Here is a 16,058-nt window from a genome sequence, read left to right as displayed (position 1 = left end):
GTGGAATTAGTTCTAAATTTAGTAAAAACTCTTACTTTGTTTTTGATTTTGACATCAGAATTATAATTTAAGTATTTGAGTAGAGACTAATATAAAGAAATATTTGATATGTTCCAAGATAAGTACTTATACTAATAATTGCTTTTAGAAATATAAATTATCTAATGTTTACACTGGTTTATGATTCAAAATAATGACTTGAGAGAACCTTACTAAGGAAAGAAGCATTCTCATATTTTTCTCTTCAGCTGTGATAAGTATTTAGTAACTCTTTATTTTAGTTGAATTACTCCATTTATTTTATGCTTTGTTTCTAATTACTCCTATTATCATAATGGTGTAGATCAGTAACTAGACAATGGGCTCAAAGGCGTTAAATGACTTTCCCAAGTTTTTTAAGCCCTTATTAAAACTTATGACTAGAAGTCACTACCAGTGGTATTATTTCCATCTTTTAATTGTTGTTCTATTACAGTTGTCCCAATTTATCCCCTGCTGCTCTCCCCTGCCCACCCCCACAGCCAATCCCCACCCCGTTGTCCATGTCCATGGGTCATTTGTACCTGTTCTTTAACTAGACCCCTCCCCTTCTATCCTCCCTCATCCCCCTCTCACTCCCCTCTGTTCCCTGTCAGTTTGTTCCTTTTATCCATGTCTCTGGTTCTATTTTGCTCATTTGTTTGTTTTGTTCATTCGGTTCCTCTAATAGGTGAGATCATATGGTATTTGTCTTTCACTAAGTGGCTTATTTCATTTAGCATAATGTTCTCCAGTTCCATCCATGGTTCCTTCTTTCTTTCTCCTGTGTTGTATTCCATTGTGTAAATGTACCACAGTATTTCAGTCCACTCATTATTGATGGGCTCTTAGGCTGTTTCCATATCTTGACTATTTTAAATTGTGCTGCTATGAACATAGGGATGCATAGGTTCTTTTGAAAAGATGTTTCAGGATTCTTAGGGTATAATCCCAGCAGTGGAATTGTGGGATCAAAAGGCAGTTCCATTTTTAGTTTTTTGAGGAAATTCCATACTGTTGTCCACAGTGACTGTACCAGTCTGCATTCCCTCAAACAGTGCACTAGGGTTCCCTTCTCTCCACATCCTCACCAGCACTTGGTAATTTGTTGATTTTTTTAATGATGGCCATTCTGACTGGTGTGAAGTGGTATCTCATTGTGGTTTTAATTTGCATCTTTCTGATGACTACTGAGGTTGAGCATCCTTTCATATGCCTATGGGCCCTCTGTGTCCTCCCTGGAGAAGTGTCTGTTCAGGTCTTTTGCCCATTTTTTAATTGGATTGTTTGTCTTCCTGGCATTAAGCTGTGTGAGTTCTTTATGTATTTTGGAGATCAAACCCTTGTCTGAGGTATTGTTGACAAATGTGTTTTCCCATATGGTTGGTTCCCTTTTCACTTTGATGATATTTTCTTTAGCCATGCAGATTTTTAATTTGATGTGGTCCCTATTTTTTTTAATTCTTTCCTTTATTTCCCTTGCCCTAAAGGATATATTGGCAAAAATATTGCTGCATAAAATATCTGAAATTTTACTGCCTGTGTTTTCCTCTAAGACTTTAATGATGTCGCAGCTTATGTTTAAGTCTTTTATCCATTTTGAGTTTATTCTGGTGTATGGTGTAAGCTGGTGGTCTAGTTTCATATTTTTGCCTGTACCTGTCCAGATCTCCCAACACCATTTGTTGAAGACGCTATTTTCATTCCATTTTATGTTTCTGCTCCCTTTATTGAATATTAATTGACCATAGAGACATGGGTTTATTTCTCGGCTCTCTATTCTGTTCCATTGGTCTATGTGTCTGTTTTTATGCCAGTACCAGACTGTTCTGATTACAGTAGCCTTGTAGTATAGTTTGATATCTGGTATTGTGAACCCTCCTACTTTGTTCTTCTTACTGAAGGTTGCTGCAGCTATTCATGGTCATTTTGGTTCCATTTACACTTCTGAAATATTTGTTCTAAATCTGTGAAATATGTCATTGGTATTTTAATAGGGATTGTGTTGATCTATAGATTGCTCTGGATAATATGGACATTTTAATGATGTTAATTCTTCCAGTCCATGACTGTGATATATGCTTCCATTTATTTGTGTCTTCCTTAATTTCTTTCTTCATTGTTGTGTAGTTTTCTGAGTACAAGTCTTTTACCTCATTGTTTAAGTTTATTCCTAGGTACTTTATTATTTTTGTTGCTGTAGTAAATGGGATTTGTTTTCCTAGTTTCTGTTTTTGATATTGCATTGTTAATGTACAAAAATGCCTTCAATTTCTGAATATTGAGTTTGTATCCCACTGTCATGCCAAATACACTTATTAGGTCGAGTAGTTTTTTGGTGGAGTCTGTTGTGTTTTCTATGTACACTCTTATGTCATCTGCAAACAATGACAGTTTTACTTCCTCCTTTCCAATTTGGATGCCTTTTATTTCTTGTCTGATAGCTGTGGTTATAACTTCCAATACTATGTTGAATAAAAGTGGTGAGAGCAGACACCCTTGTCTTGTTCTTGATATTAGAGAGAAAGCTTTTAGTTTTTGCCTGCTTAGTGGATGTTGTCTATAGGTTTCTCATACATGGCCTTTATTATTTTGAGGCATGCTCCCTCTATTCCCATATTGCTGAGCATTTTTATCAAAAATGGGTGCTGTACTTTATCAAATGCTTTTTCCACATCTATATTGATATGATCATATGATTTTTGTCTGATTTTGTTTATGTGGTATATTACATTTATTGATTTGCAAATATTATACCATCCTTGCATCCCTGGAATGAATCCCCACTTGATCATGGTGGATGATCTTTTTAATGTATTGCTGGATGCTGTTTGCCAATATTTTGTTGAGGATTTTAGCATCTATGTTCATCAGAGAAATTGGCCTGTAGTTTTCTTTCTTTGTTGTGTCCTTACCTGGTTTCAGAGTTAGGGTAACCCTGGCCTCAAAAAGAGTTCGAGAGTCTTCCCTTTTCTTGAATTTTTGGGAATAGTTTGAGAATGACAGGAGTTGGCTCTCCCCTAAATGTTTGGTAACATTCTCCTTTGAAGCTGTCCAGTCCAGGGCTTTTGTGCACTGGGAGTTGTTTTGATTACTGCTTCAATTTCACTAATTGTTATCAGTCTATTCAGGCTTTCTGCTTCCTCTTGATTCAGTTTTGGAAGATTATATTTTTCTAGAAATTTGCCCATTTTGCCCAGGTTGTCAGATTTCTTGGCATATAGTTTTTGTAGTAATTTCTGACAATCCTTTGTATTGCTGTGGTATCAGTTGTAATTTCTCTTCATTTCTGATTTTATTTATTTGGGTCCTCTGTCTTTTTTTCTTGATGAGTCTGATTAAAGGCTTGTCAACTTTGTTTATCTTTTCAAAGAATCAGCTCCTGGATTTATTGATCCTTTGAATTTTTCTTTTAGTCTCTATGTCATTTAATTATATTTCTCTCTTTTCAAAGGAACACAAAGGCAGGCTTCAGGTGTTTTTGAGTGTTGAAACATTCAAGGGAAGCAAAACTATAAATCATGAAAGCACAGGAAAAAAACCTATATAATTAATTAGGTACTTATTTATTATAAACATTCATAAGCTTAGAACCTTTTCCAAAGTTCAAATTTATTGTAAATATTAATATTTAAGTTATTAATTTCAGGCTTTTGGAAAAGAATTTGATAAACACTTTGGGAGAGGAGGTTCTAAGCTACCTGGAATGAAGCTTCGTGACTTCGAAGACATTACCAACTCACTACTTTCAAAAATGGACAAAGACTTAAAGCCACCTGGGAATCTGAAAGAATGCTCCCCCTGGATGAGTGACTTCAGAGTAGAATTCTTAAGAAATGAGCTGGAGATTCCAGGTGAGTTAACCTTTTAGAAGTGACAAAACTACTTGAAGGAGAATAGTGCTGTAGCAAGAATCTTTCATTTCTAAAATAGTATCCGGACCTTCACAGTTATTTTTTTAATTTTAAAACTTCCCCATATTTTTCATCATTAGGAAAATTTATAATTACTGTCACTCAGTACACTTTACCCAGTGTCCAATTAAATTATAGTTTTCTTATATTCTTGATTAAAACACAAGTTCAGGTTTCTGTCTAATAATAGCAGTAACTGGTAATTTCTTCTAAACATACCCATGCTTTGTTCCTGAAAAACTTTTCCTCAGAAATATAATATAGGTATAGATGCAGATCACTTCTTGGGATGTACATGTTGGTCCCATATAAAGTGATGAGGTAATGATAAATAGCTTACCTTCGGGAAAGAGAACTGTGACATTGAGGATAAAGACAAGTTGGTCAGATGAACCCGGCATGATTAGCATGATTTTTCAAAGCCAGTCTTTGTACATTTCATGTTCTTCACCCTAGAATTCACAAGACAAAAAAAAAAAATGTTTTAATATGGTTACTAATTCCAGTGGGCATTAAAAAAACGTTTGGAGAAATACTTCCCTTCGTTGCTATTAACTATGTATGGTATACAGGGAATTTCAAGAAAAGCTTTGAAACATAAGCAACTCCTAATATGCAACTTGATCCTCCTTGAAATAATACAGTGTTCTAGCTCAATGCATTAATTTTTCTGTTTGGAATTCTTTCATTAGTCAAATTGAGAAATAATAGCATTTTTTTAAAAGGCCATTTTCTTTAAATGTAAACTTTTAGTAAAAAGTTTTAGCATGTTAGATTAGCTTTTTAAAATTAGACCAACAGCTATGTTTTAAAATACAGGGTTCATTCTGTAATAGCTGTATCTAAGTAAGGCTTTTTTGTTTTGTCTTAGGTCAGTATGATGGCAAAGGAAAGCCAATGCCAGAGTACCACGCACGAATCGCTGGGTTTGATGAACGGGTAGGTGCAGGTGCTCGCGACCCGAGTCACCACAGCCAGGGCTGTTAGTGTAAGGCACTTAGTTCTTCAGATAGGAGAGTGTTTGTCTTGACTAAAGAAAATAAAATTAGCTTCCTGTGTTGGTTTCAAATGTATGTAGTTTTCCAATCCGATTATTTACTGAATTTCTTAATGTTTCCAGTGTTTTAATATTAATCATATTTAAGGACATATAAACTTTGAGAGTAAATTACATTTGTATGTATCCACTGTAAAATATAAGTAAAATTAAGTAATTATAGAAAGTTATGTGTTGCTAAGGACACCACATTTATAAACAATTATTTTAACCAGAAATATGAAATTCTATGGGCACAATAGCACAACATGAACGAGTAACAGGAATATGTCACTGGCCTTAGGTTCTCTTTTTTTTTCTCTCTCTCTCTATCACCTGACTGTCTTCAAAGAGAGATCCCTCTTTGAGTAATAGGAGCCAGCCAGCCTTACTTTTCCCCTTTGGACGATGATACGATGGGCCATTCAATGATATGATGGACTAGTTTCAGTTTTTCAGACTGCACCTAAAAATATTGTCCTAATTTTTAAAGGTGAAAACAATGACTTCTATTAGAAAACCAAAGCGCATCATCATCCGAGGCCATGATGAGCGAGAATACCCGTTCCTTGTAAAGGGGGGAGAAGACCTGCGGCAGGACCAACGCATCGAGCAGCTCTTCGAGGTCATGAATGTTATTCTGTCCCGAGATGCCGCCTGTAGTCAGAGAAACATGCAGTTAAAGACGTACCACGTCATTCCCATGACCTCCAGGTATGACTGCATGGGCATTGCCATTCTAAAGAAGGTTCATATGAATGGAAATTTCAGCACTGGGCCAAATCCTTGTTTAATTTTTCTGAGATGGGGTTGGGGGTCACTTGACAATTCAGTGTTTTAAATTTCTCAAAGACAGAGATCTAGCCAGAACTAATAAATACTTATAAACCTATGATTCTCATCTTAACGTGGGAAAAGTAAGTGAAGAAATGACATAAAAGAAATCTATTTTTCTTTTATTCCCCTAAAGAAAGAACAGTTTGGGTTTGTATTCATAAACCTTTTATTCCTTTTCAGATTAGGATTAATTGAATGGATTGAAAATACTTTTACCTTAAAGGATCTTCTTTTGAATAACATGTCACCAGAAGAGAAAGCAGCTTGTACAAGGTAATGTGGAGTCTAAATATTTTCTCCAGCTCTGCTCTGATTTACCCCAGCAAGCCTGCTCCTACCCAGACATAACATTCTCTCTGAGTAGAGTTGTTTCAAAATCATTATCCTCCACCTCGTGTTTCCACCCACATTTTAGGCCCCTTTTAATTGGTGCTCTCAGCCAAACCCTAGCCTAGTCTTTAACCTGCCTCTGGCTAGATGAATAAGGCAAACGGAATAGAGGAGTCTAAGCTGTAGTTGCACATACTTTGCCACAATAAAAAAAAAAAGTATTAACTTTGAAAAAAGGGGAAATTTTGAGGAAAATAAAATAAACAATAAGAATAGAAGCTAACATTTCATTAAACATTTTCTGTGCTAGACACTATTCTCAGTTCTTAATGTATATGAAGTCATCTATTTTTTACGAAAACCTACAAGGTATTATTATCACCTCTGTACAGATGAGGAAGCTGATGCCCGAAGAGGCTGAGTAATTTGCCCTCAGTCACCCAGCATGTAGGTGGTATAGCTAATCAGGTTTTTTTATTTGTTGTTTGTGTCTGTAAAGAAAAATATGGACAACATTGAAAGACATTTTGAAAGAGGAGTTGACCAGCTTTGATGACAAGCTATAGAATAAAGATAGAAGAAGTAACAAATAGTTTCAAGACCTATTTTTTCTTCATTGTACTGTACTCTCATTCTTTCCTGAAAGTATTTCCATAGGAGCAGTATGCTCATAGGTCAGGAACGATTTCTAAAATATTAATCATTTTGATCAAATTCTTATTTGTGGGTTATAGCTGCTACATAAGATAGTGTTTACCACCTTCTTATTCAAATCATTTGAGTCCTTGCCTAGAACCATTTCTGCCTTCCCTGGGAGGCAAGAAAACTGATGAACAGTACTTCCTGGAATCAGAAATTCCAAAGCTCACTGAGGTACTAACTCAGAGTCCTGACTCACAAGGAGAATCTTAGACAAGTGATTTACCTCTCCCTTATTCCCATGCCTCCATTTGTAAAATGGGATAAGAACGTAAAATGTGTAAGATGAACATAGATGTCAATAGAGTTTAAAGTGCTTTTCAAATACAAGATTGTGTACATTACTTCTCATTAAACCTTTTTAAAACAAGGCACCCCCAACCCCCATTACTAAAAATCATTGATTTTTATTTGCATGTTGCAGTTTTTCAAACTAACAGTTTTCATCCCAGTTGGAACTAGGAGAGAATTTAGTTGAAAATGGAGAATCTGTTTATGAAATTAACTTAGTAGCAACTCAGAAAAGATTCAACTTAAATGATTGAACTTTTAAGTAATAGTTGCAAAATTGTTCTTTCTCTGGATTTTTTTATTTTTAGGAAAACTTGTTAAAGCTTTTGACACAAACCCAAAAGTGGCTAAATATACAAATATCACATTGTTTCCAACTGCCCAGATACTGCCTTTTGCCTATGAAGCATTATTGAAAAAAAGCTTTTCAAATTCAATTCAAATCCATCGTCATCTAAGAAAATATTTTATTGTTCTTAATATGGATTTTGTAGGTATCTGCAAACTGGAAATGAGAAAAAGAGTTTGGCAATGTTTTAAATAATGACAAAAACAGACTTGGTCTGTCTTCAACAAATGATCTGTGGTGTTTTTGTTTGAAGTGGTAATATGGCTTAACATTTCTTGCCTGCTGTAAATGTTGAATGTTGTACTGTTGTCCTATTGTTATGGTTATTTTCTAGGACAAGATTTTTAGAACCATATGCCAAGGTCATTAAACACTTATGTTTAGGTCATCTTGTTTCTCTCTGTATGAAGTGGGAAGATTGTTGTATATGATTGTTTTGCGCCTGAATTTTTACACAGGAAATAGCTTTGGTTTCTTTAGGAGAAATTAAGAATGAATAATGACATATTGAAATTCTAGATCCAGAGTAACGTGGGTTCAGTGTTAACATTAAATATAATTAAAAGTCATATTTATTTCCTCTGCCTCTTCACTATTTTTCAATGAATTCTTGGTGATCTTTGCTTCTAAAATCATATAATGCTAAGTATCTTCCTAATGCTGATTCCCTTTTTCCTATTTGTTAGTAATCCCAAAGCACCACCATTAGAATATGGAGACTGGCTGACAAAGATATCTGGAAAATATGGTTTGAGTGCTTACATGCTAATGTATAAGTAAGTTTGTTTTGATTTTTCCCTTTTATAACTAGTTCATGCTTCTCAGAGTTGCACATATACTTTTGTTTCTTGGAAAGTTTTACTCAGAGAAATTGTCAAAATCCAGTTACTTAACATTTGAACTTCAGTGTAAACAAAAAATTTTACATTTCTAGTCACAAGAAGTTTGTTCTAATCAGACATTTTCTTTTATTAAATCATAGGAAAGCTAGTCGTACTGAAACGGTCACATCTTTTAGAAAAAGAGAAAGTAAAGTGCCAGCTGGCCTCTTAAAGTAAGTACACCCCTGCCGTGGTCAACCCGCCGGCAGTGCCGCGGAGCCCACTGAGCTGTGTCTCCCTGTCCCAGGCGCGCCTTCCTGAAGATGGGCACAGGCCCTGAGGCCTTTCTGGCGCTCCGCTCCCACTTTGCCAGCTCTCATGCTCTGATGTGCATTAGCCACTGGATTCTGGGCATTGGAGACAGACATCTGAACAATTTCATGGTGAGCATGGAGACAGGCAGAATGATCGGAATCGATTTTGGACATGCATTTGGATCAGCTACTCAGGTATGCTCATCTCGCTCTCATTGTTCTTGGCTAGTTTAGAATTGTCATGCAACTTCGTAACACCCTCTGGAAATGGATAGTTTCCTCTCCCCCCCCCCTTTATTTTTACTGTTGACACTAATACAGATGTCCCCATTTTTTCCCCCCTTTGCCTACCTCCACCCATCTCCACCCCGCCTCCCTCTGGCCCTCACCACACTGTTTTGTGTGTCCATGGGTTATGCATGTATGTTCTTTGGCTAATACCTCCACCTTCTTTCATCCAGTCTCCCTGTCCCAAACAGCTTTCAGTTTGTTCCATGTGTTCATGCCTCTGTTTCTATTTTGTTGACTAGTTTATTTTGTTCACTAGATTCCACATATAAGTGAGATCATATGGTATTTGTCTTTCTCTGACTTGCTTATTTCACCTAACATAATAATCTCCAGGTCCATCCATGCTGTCACAAAAAGTAAGAGTTCCTTCTTTTTTATAGCCGCATAGTACGGAAATGGATAGTTTTTAAAGAAGAAATATCAGTTGAGTTTTGTCATGAACATTAAATTTGACATTCTTGTCGAAAAGGATATTCTCAACTTCATTTTTGTCCTGGTTCAGACAGGTTATGGAAGGTGTGATGATAAGTTATGTAATCATAGTTAAGAATAAAATGTGTTCCTATAAAAAGGAAGACTATAAGGAAGTTTTTTCAAGCCCCATCGTCAACATATTTTATGCAAGATATGATACAAATATTTTCTCTGACACTGAACTCGGAAAGTTTTAAATTTGTACTTCTAAATCTCTGTGGGCTCTGTGGTCCTATGCACATAGGTTTCTGCATTGCAAGGATGATTCTGTTGATTCCTCGTGTGCATAGTAAATTTATATCTGTGCAGCCAATTTTGAGGAAAGAGGAGTCCGTATTCTCACGAAATATGAATAGTAACTATGGGGAAATGTTTTGTTTGTGTTTGTTACTTTGAGGTTTCTAGTTAATATATTCTGTTTCTTACATGTATTTTTTCTCTTTAGTTTCTGCCAGTCCCTGAGCTGATGCCTTTTCGTCTAACTCGCCAGTTTATCAACCTGATGCTACCAATGAAAGAAACAGGGGTTATGTACAGTGTGATGGTGCACGCACTGAGAGCTTTCCGCGCACAGCCGGACCTGCTCACCACCACCATGGATGTGTTCATAAAGGAGCCTTCCTTCGACTGGAAGGTAAGGTTGTTTATATGCACTTCATCTACTTTCATATGATAGAGATGTGTCAAATTGTGTTTACTCAAATATAGTTTACAGCATTTCTCGAAATTAACATTTGGGATCATTTGACCTGAAAACCAAATAAGAAACATACCTTCATTTTGATAAACTGTTGTTTAAATTGAGTATATTTCTAAGTAGGAAAGGAAATATGGACCCTTTGATGGAGGGCTCACTTCCTCTAGAAGACAGCTTTTACTTTAAAGTCTGTTCTATACAAGAGATCTTTCTTGATCATAAAGACAAATAGTTCTTTCTTAAATATCAAGTGTTCTTTATAATATGTCCCCCAGAGAATGAAGCTTAGCGCTGGCACACTCCCTGTAGGGAGTGCTATGTTAAGCTGAACTGCAGTCCCTCAAGATTGTTATCACTGTTGCATGTACTACCGTTAAAATGTGCATAAAAAGCTACAGAGCTCTCCCTAGTTATAGAGATGTTTGTTTGTTTTAAGATCATTACTTGTTTAATCTGTTTGAATGTGGTCATATATACTGTTATTGTAAGCAACAACAACAACAAAAAATCATGTTCTTTTCCTTTAGAATTTTGAACAGAAAATGCTGAAGAAAGGAGGATCATGGATTCAAAAAACAAATATAACAGAAGAAAACTGGTATCCCCGGCAGAAGATATCTTATGCAAAGAGAAAGTTAGCAGGTGCCAATCCAGCAGTTATTACTTGGTAAGATTATCATTTGTGGAAAAAACAAACAAAACACTTGATAGTACCATTTACTGAATTACTAAATGCTGTGTAAGGTGCTGAGGATTTTACATTTAGCCTGTGATGTTAGCCCTCTTATCCTTGTTTTACAAGTGAATGCTTAACATCATTAGTCATCAGAGAAATGCAAAAGAGATACCACTTCACACCTACTAATAAGAAATGGAATATAGCTAGTGTTGGTGAGAACGAGGAGAATTTGGAGCCCTGAGATGTTGCTGGTGGGTAGGTAAAATGGCAGCCTGGCGATTCCCCCAAAATTTAAACACGGAGTTACCATTTGACCCACCAGTTCAATTCCTCAGTGTACACCCAAGAGAAATGAAAGTACAGACTGGCACAAAAACTTGTAGATAAACATTAATAGCATTGTTCATGTTCTGTTTTTCACAAAGTGAATCTCTCAACTTCATGGTTATGAGCAACAGAAATATTCTGTAAGTGATGAGAGGGAATGTTTGGTAGCTAGAAATGCAGGCAACAAAGGAAAAATAATGAAAGGTTTGTGTTTCTGAGCTTGTTTACCATTTTTTCCAGTGAGGAGTTACTCCTGGGCCATGAGAAGGCACCTGCCTTCGATGATTTTGTGGCTGTAGCACGAGGAAGCAAGGATCACAACATCCGGGCCCGGGAACCAGAGAGTGGACTCTCAGAAGAGGCTCAAGTGAAATGCTTGATTGACCAGGCAACAGACCCCAACATCCTCGGCAGAACTTGGCAAGGATGGGAGCCCTGGATGTGAGGTCCGCGGGAGTCAGCAGATAAAATACATGGAAGTGTTTAAAGAACCTCCTAAACTTTCAATGAGCTGATTTTCCGTAAGCACTAAAGAGAAGAAATCTAGTTTGTGATACAGCCTTATTGCAGAAATCTAATCAAGATCCTGATGAATAAGCGAATATTGTAATGAGTGATTGTGTTATAATCAAAAATTAGGTTATGGCTATAATAGACTTTTATAGAAAATACATACCCAGGCTCATACACATACAAAGATGATAGCATATTACAAGTGCTGTGACTTAGATAAACCAGCTGCCTTGATAAATGGTATGTGTGAACATTCCATTCAGTGCACTCATTGGTAATTAGTGCACATTGGAAATCATACCCAGGAACTTCATCACTAAAATTTTGTGAAAGTAAAACCAAAAGCATAACTGATAGGTTGTTACATTCTGTTAGCAGTTCAGGAACAATAACAACAGGTAAAGCTGTGCATATGGCTTATTGTATTCAGAAATGATTGCATTTGATATGTTAGGATATTTTTGTAGGTTTTTTCTTTAATTTATTCACTTTTAGTTTTGACATCTATGATAGAATTGTTCTCTAGAAGGGAAAGTATTTAGGAGAAATTAAAAACAAACAAACTGGTCTTAACACTCACTTTTGCTGCTCTGAACCACAGTGGGCAGACAGATAAACTCAGCATGGCTTCAGCAGTTCCAGGTTTGTGGATTTCAGTTCTAGCAAAATCAAATAAATCCCTCTACGAAATGGATGCCTCATTCGGAGGGAGAACATGCATTTTAGAACCATAAGCTCAAATGATGAAATACAAAAAATGGCTTGCTTTCCTTTCACAGAATCTCTGCCCCTCCTTTACCACCCGGGACAGTTTTCAGGTTGGCATGAGCTTTTTATTATTGTTGTTTTCAAACATTTATATCTGGAAACACTTGTTTGATTTTGAGAAATAATAATCTTTAAAATATGGAACATTAAAGTTTTTTCCCAAATTAGTGTATAGCTTTTATGCAGTTTCAAAAGCAAAATGTTCATCTTATAAAATACATCACTTGACAAATTTATTGTTACTTACAGGTTGAGTGTGTTACAGGTTGAGGTGTTAAAAATAAATGCTTATGTTCTCAACAGATAGTATTATTCAAAGACATTTCATCTTTAAGGAACAATAAGTGATCCTGTTTGTGAAAACCTAGTATACACATGACCTTGTAAAAATATTTTGCTACAGCATAAAAACAACCTGAACAAGCCTATTAATTAACCATCATTTTCACTTGAATCCTGATAATGTGGGATATATTCATTAACTAAATCCTCACATCATGGAAAATCCTGGTTTTTGACAGCTACTTTTTATGTCAATAAAAGTTCATTGTTACAAGATGGCTGTGTGTATGAGTCCACTTTCAAAGCTGTCTGCTTGGAACTTCTATCAGAACCCATGAACGTGCAATAAAAAGAAAGAGTTATAGTATACAATGTTCATCAGACATTTGCACAATTGCTCAGGATAATAAATGTCCTCATTACACACGTAAGGACTACATGTCTGATTGATACATATGGCCCAAACTTCAACCCTGTGATTCTTACTGAATAAAGATATTTGGTTTGGCTCACACACAGCAGAAGGGTGATTAGCAGAGGGGATGGGCGAGGTGGGGGGGCATCCCTCTAAAATCAATAAAAAACTCAGTGAAAAAGTTTTGAATGAACCCATGCTTATAAATATTAATTTGAGTACTTTATCAAACTAAAACCATCTCTGTCAAAGTTCCTTTTGGATACAGACAATGTCGTAATCACTTCGTCTCATTATCCAACAGCGCCCTCACAGAGCACACATGATGAAATAATGGGGAAAGAAAGACATGGAAGCAGGGAACAGACGGACAGCTGCCAGGGTGCGGGACGGGGGATGGTGGGAAGCAGCGGAAGGGGCTAGTCAGAGAACGTGCGTAAATGACCCTCAGACATGGACAACGGTGTGGGGATGGACTGGGGGGAGGGGGTGGGCTGGACAGTTTAACCTTTATTTTTAAAAAATTCTTGTTTATTCTTTTACAGTTCCAATTTTTCCCCCTTTACCCCACTTCTTGCCAGGAAAAAAAAATCTTTAAAACTATTCCTAAGAGAAATAAAAATTTTTTCATTGACCTACAAGAAATTTTGAAGTGCTCTTAGCAACGAGTAACTTCTACGAAAATGTGTGTTTTTGAATATTCAGAATATTGGCTCTGAATTGAAGTGAGAGCACTGCTATCAGACTGCATTTTTCTCTTTGAACATTATAGAATCTGAGAATTTAAGGATTGACCTTTTGAAAAGGAAAAGCCCTTGGAACTTTGATAGGGGTTGCATTGAATTTGTAGGCTGTTTTGGGTACTATTGACATTTTGACAATATTATCTTCCAGTCCATGAACACATGTCTTTTATTTACTTTGATTTCTTTCAGTAATGTTTTACAATTTTTACTGGTTTTGATAGGTATATTTTTCAGTTTCCTTGGTTAAAATTATCTGGGTATTTTATTCTTTTTGATGCTACTGTAAATGGAATTGTTTTTCCCAACTTTCCTTTGCATTATTCATTGCTGGTATATAACTGACTGTGTATTAATCTTTTCTCATGAAACTTTGCTGAATTAATTTATTTAGTTTACTTATTTTGTGTGCTTTTTAAGGTTTTTTATGTTTAGGATTATGTTACCTATGAATATAGTTTTACATCTTTTCCAATTTGAATGCTATTTTGTTTCTTTTTCCTGGCCTGATTAGTTGGATAGAACATCCAGTACAATATTGAATAGCAGCAGTGGAAGTGGATATCCTTGTCTTGTTCATGATCTTAAGGGGAAAGTTTTAATCTTTCACCATTAAGTATGATTTCAGCTGTAGGTTTTTATAAATGCCTTTTATTGTGTTGAAGTTTTTTCTGTTCTTAGTTTGCTGGGTGTTTTTGTCATGAAATGATGTTGAATTTTGTCAAATGCTTTTTTCACATCAATTGGTATAAACCTCTCGTTATTTTCTCCTTTGTCTATTAATGTTATGTATTACCATGATTTGATATTTAGATGTTGAAACAGTGCTGCATTGGTGGGATAAATCCCACTTGGCCACGGAGAATAATCCTTATAAAATGCTGTTGAGTTCTGTCTTCTAGTATTTTGTTGAGGATTTCTGAATCAATATTTATAAGGGATATTGGTATATAGTTTTCTTGTGGAGCCTCTATCTGGCTTTTGGTTTTGTTGATTCTATTGTTTTTCTATATTTTGTTTATCTGTGCTGTAGTCTTTATTATTTCCTTAGTGTGCTAGCTTTGGAAACTAAGTTTAGTTTGTTTAGTTTGTTCTTCGTTTTCTAGCCCTTAAGGCGTAGGGTTAGGTTATTCATTTGCGGTCTTTTAAAGGTAGACATTAAAGTGTGATCATCATTTTTGCTATATTCCTTAAGTTTCGGCATATTGTGTTTTTGTTTTCATTTGTCTCAAAATATTTTCTAATTTCCCTTGTCACTGTCAAGTCATTTTAGACTTGAATGTTTTAAAAATGTGTTGCTGAATTTCCACATACTTGGAATTTTTCACTCTTCTGTTTTATTGATTTCTAGCTTCGCTATATTTGGTCAGAGAAGATACTTCGTAAGAGTTCAGCCATTTTCAATTTACTGAGATTTGTTTGGTGACCAACTATATGGTGTATCCTGGAGAATATTTCATATGTACCTTGAAGAATGTTAGCTCCACTTTTGGGGTAGAGAGTCCATTATGTCAAGTTCACTATAGTGTTGGTCAAGTCCTCTATTTTATTATTTTTTGATGTAGATGTTCTGTCTATCCATTATTGAAAGTTGGGTATTGAGGTCTACAACTGTATTGTGGATCTGTTTTGTCAGTGTTTGCTGCATAGATTTGGGGAATTTGCTATTGTGTGTGTTTATTTATAATTGTTATATCTTTTTGATGGGTTAATTGGTGAGTTTAATCCTCTTAGATTTAAAGTGATTTCTGATTAGGAAACACTTCTGTCATTTTTCTCTTTGTTTTCTCTAAGTTTTATCTTTTTTCCTGGATTCTTCCAATACTGGATTGACACTAATTTAGTTCAGTAGCACACAAAAACTGTGCCTCTGTGACACCCCGTTCCCTCTCCCACTTTACATTGTCACAAATTACATCTTTGTAATGTATCCTCATCTATACAGATTTATAATTATTATTTTATGCATTTGCCTTTCAAATCATATAAACAAAAAGTTACAAACCAATATTTATAATTACTTTTACCAGTGTTTCTTGGTAAGCTTTGTAATCTTTTGTTGAGAATTGTATGTTTAGAATATCATAATGCAGTGACTCTGGAAATCACTTTTTCCTCCCTTGCTGCAGTTTGCTGAGCGTTGTGATTGTCCATTTTTAAGTGGCTTTTCCAAACTTTTTTTATTTTGCAAAGGCTGTATTTCTTATCTTGTGTGATCACCAAAATCCCTGTTTCGCTGTTTTAGCTGTGAACCACTGAC

The 16,058-nt window shown here is 35.7% G+C and overlaps 1 protein-coding gene across 1 annotated transcript in view; it reads left to right on the top strand.

Annotated features, from left to right (window-relative positions):
* PRKDC (protein kinase, DNA-activated, catalytic subunit) overlaps nucleotides 1-12,450 on the top strand; it is a 223,763-nt gene extending 211,313 nt beyond the window's left edge. The window contains exons 77-86 of the mRNA XM_054595436.1: nucleotides 3,668-3,872; nucleotides 4,804-4,871; nucleotides 5,462-5,682; nucleotides 5,986-6,078; nucleotides 8,161-8,250; nucleotides 8,457-8,528; nucleotides 8,603-8,804; nucleotides 9,820-10,008; nucleotides 10,599-10,738; nucleotides 11,318-12,450. Coding sequence (XP_054451411.1) covers nucleotides 3,668-3,872; nucleotides 4,804-4,871; nucleotides 5,462-5,682; nucleotides 5,986-6,078; nucleotides 8,161-8,250; nucleotides 8,457-8,528; nucleotides 8,603-8,804; nucleotides 9,820-10,008; nucleotides 10,599-10,738; nucleotides 11,318-11,522 — 1,485 coding nt within the window. The 3' untranslated portion in view covers nucleotides 11,523-12,450. The remainder of the gene's footprint in view (nucleotides 1-3,667; nucleotides 3,873-4,803; nucleotides 4,872-5,461; nucleotides 5,683-5,985; nucleotides 6,079-8,160; nucleotides 8,251-8,456; nucleotides 8,529-8,602; nucleotides 8,805-9,819; nucleotides 10,009-10,598; nucleotides 10,739-11,317) is intronic.
* Nucleotides 12,451-16,058: the final 3,608 nt, after the last annotated feature.

The sequence above is a fragment of the Pteronotus mesoamericanus genome, unplaced genomic scaffold, assembly GCF_021234165.1.
Source record: "Pteronotus mesoamericanus isolate MK-2021 breed Mesoamerican mustached bat unplaced genomic scaffold, CSHL_Meso_final scaffold_54, whole genome shotgun sequence".
Classification (NCBI taxonomy): Eukaryota; Metazoa; Chordata; class Mammalia; order Chiroptera; family Mormoopidae; genus Pteronotus; species Pteronotus mesoamericanus.
Note: the sequence above shows the minus strand (reverse complement) of the source record. Positions and strands in the feature narration are given on the sequence as shown.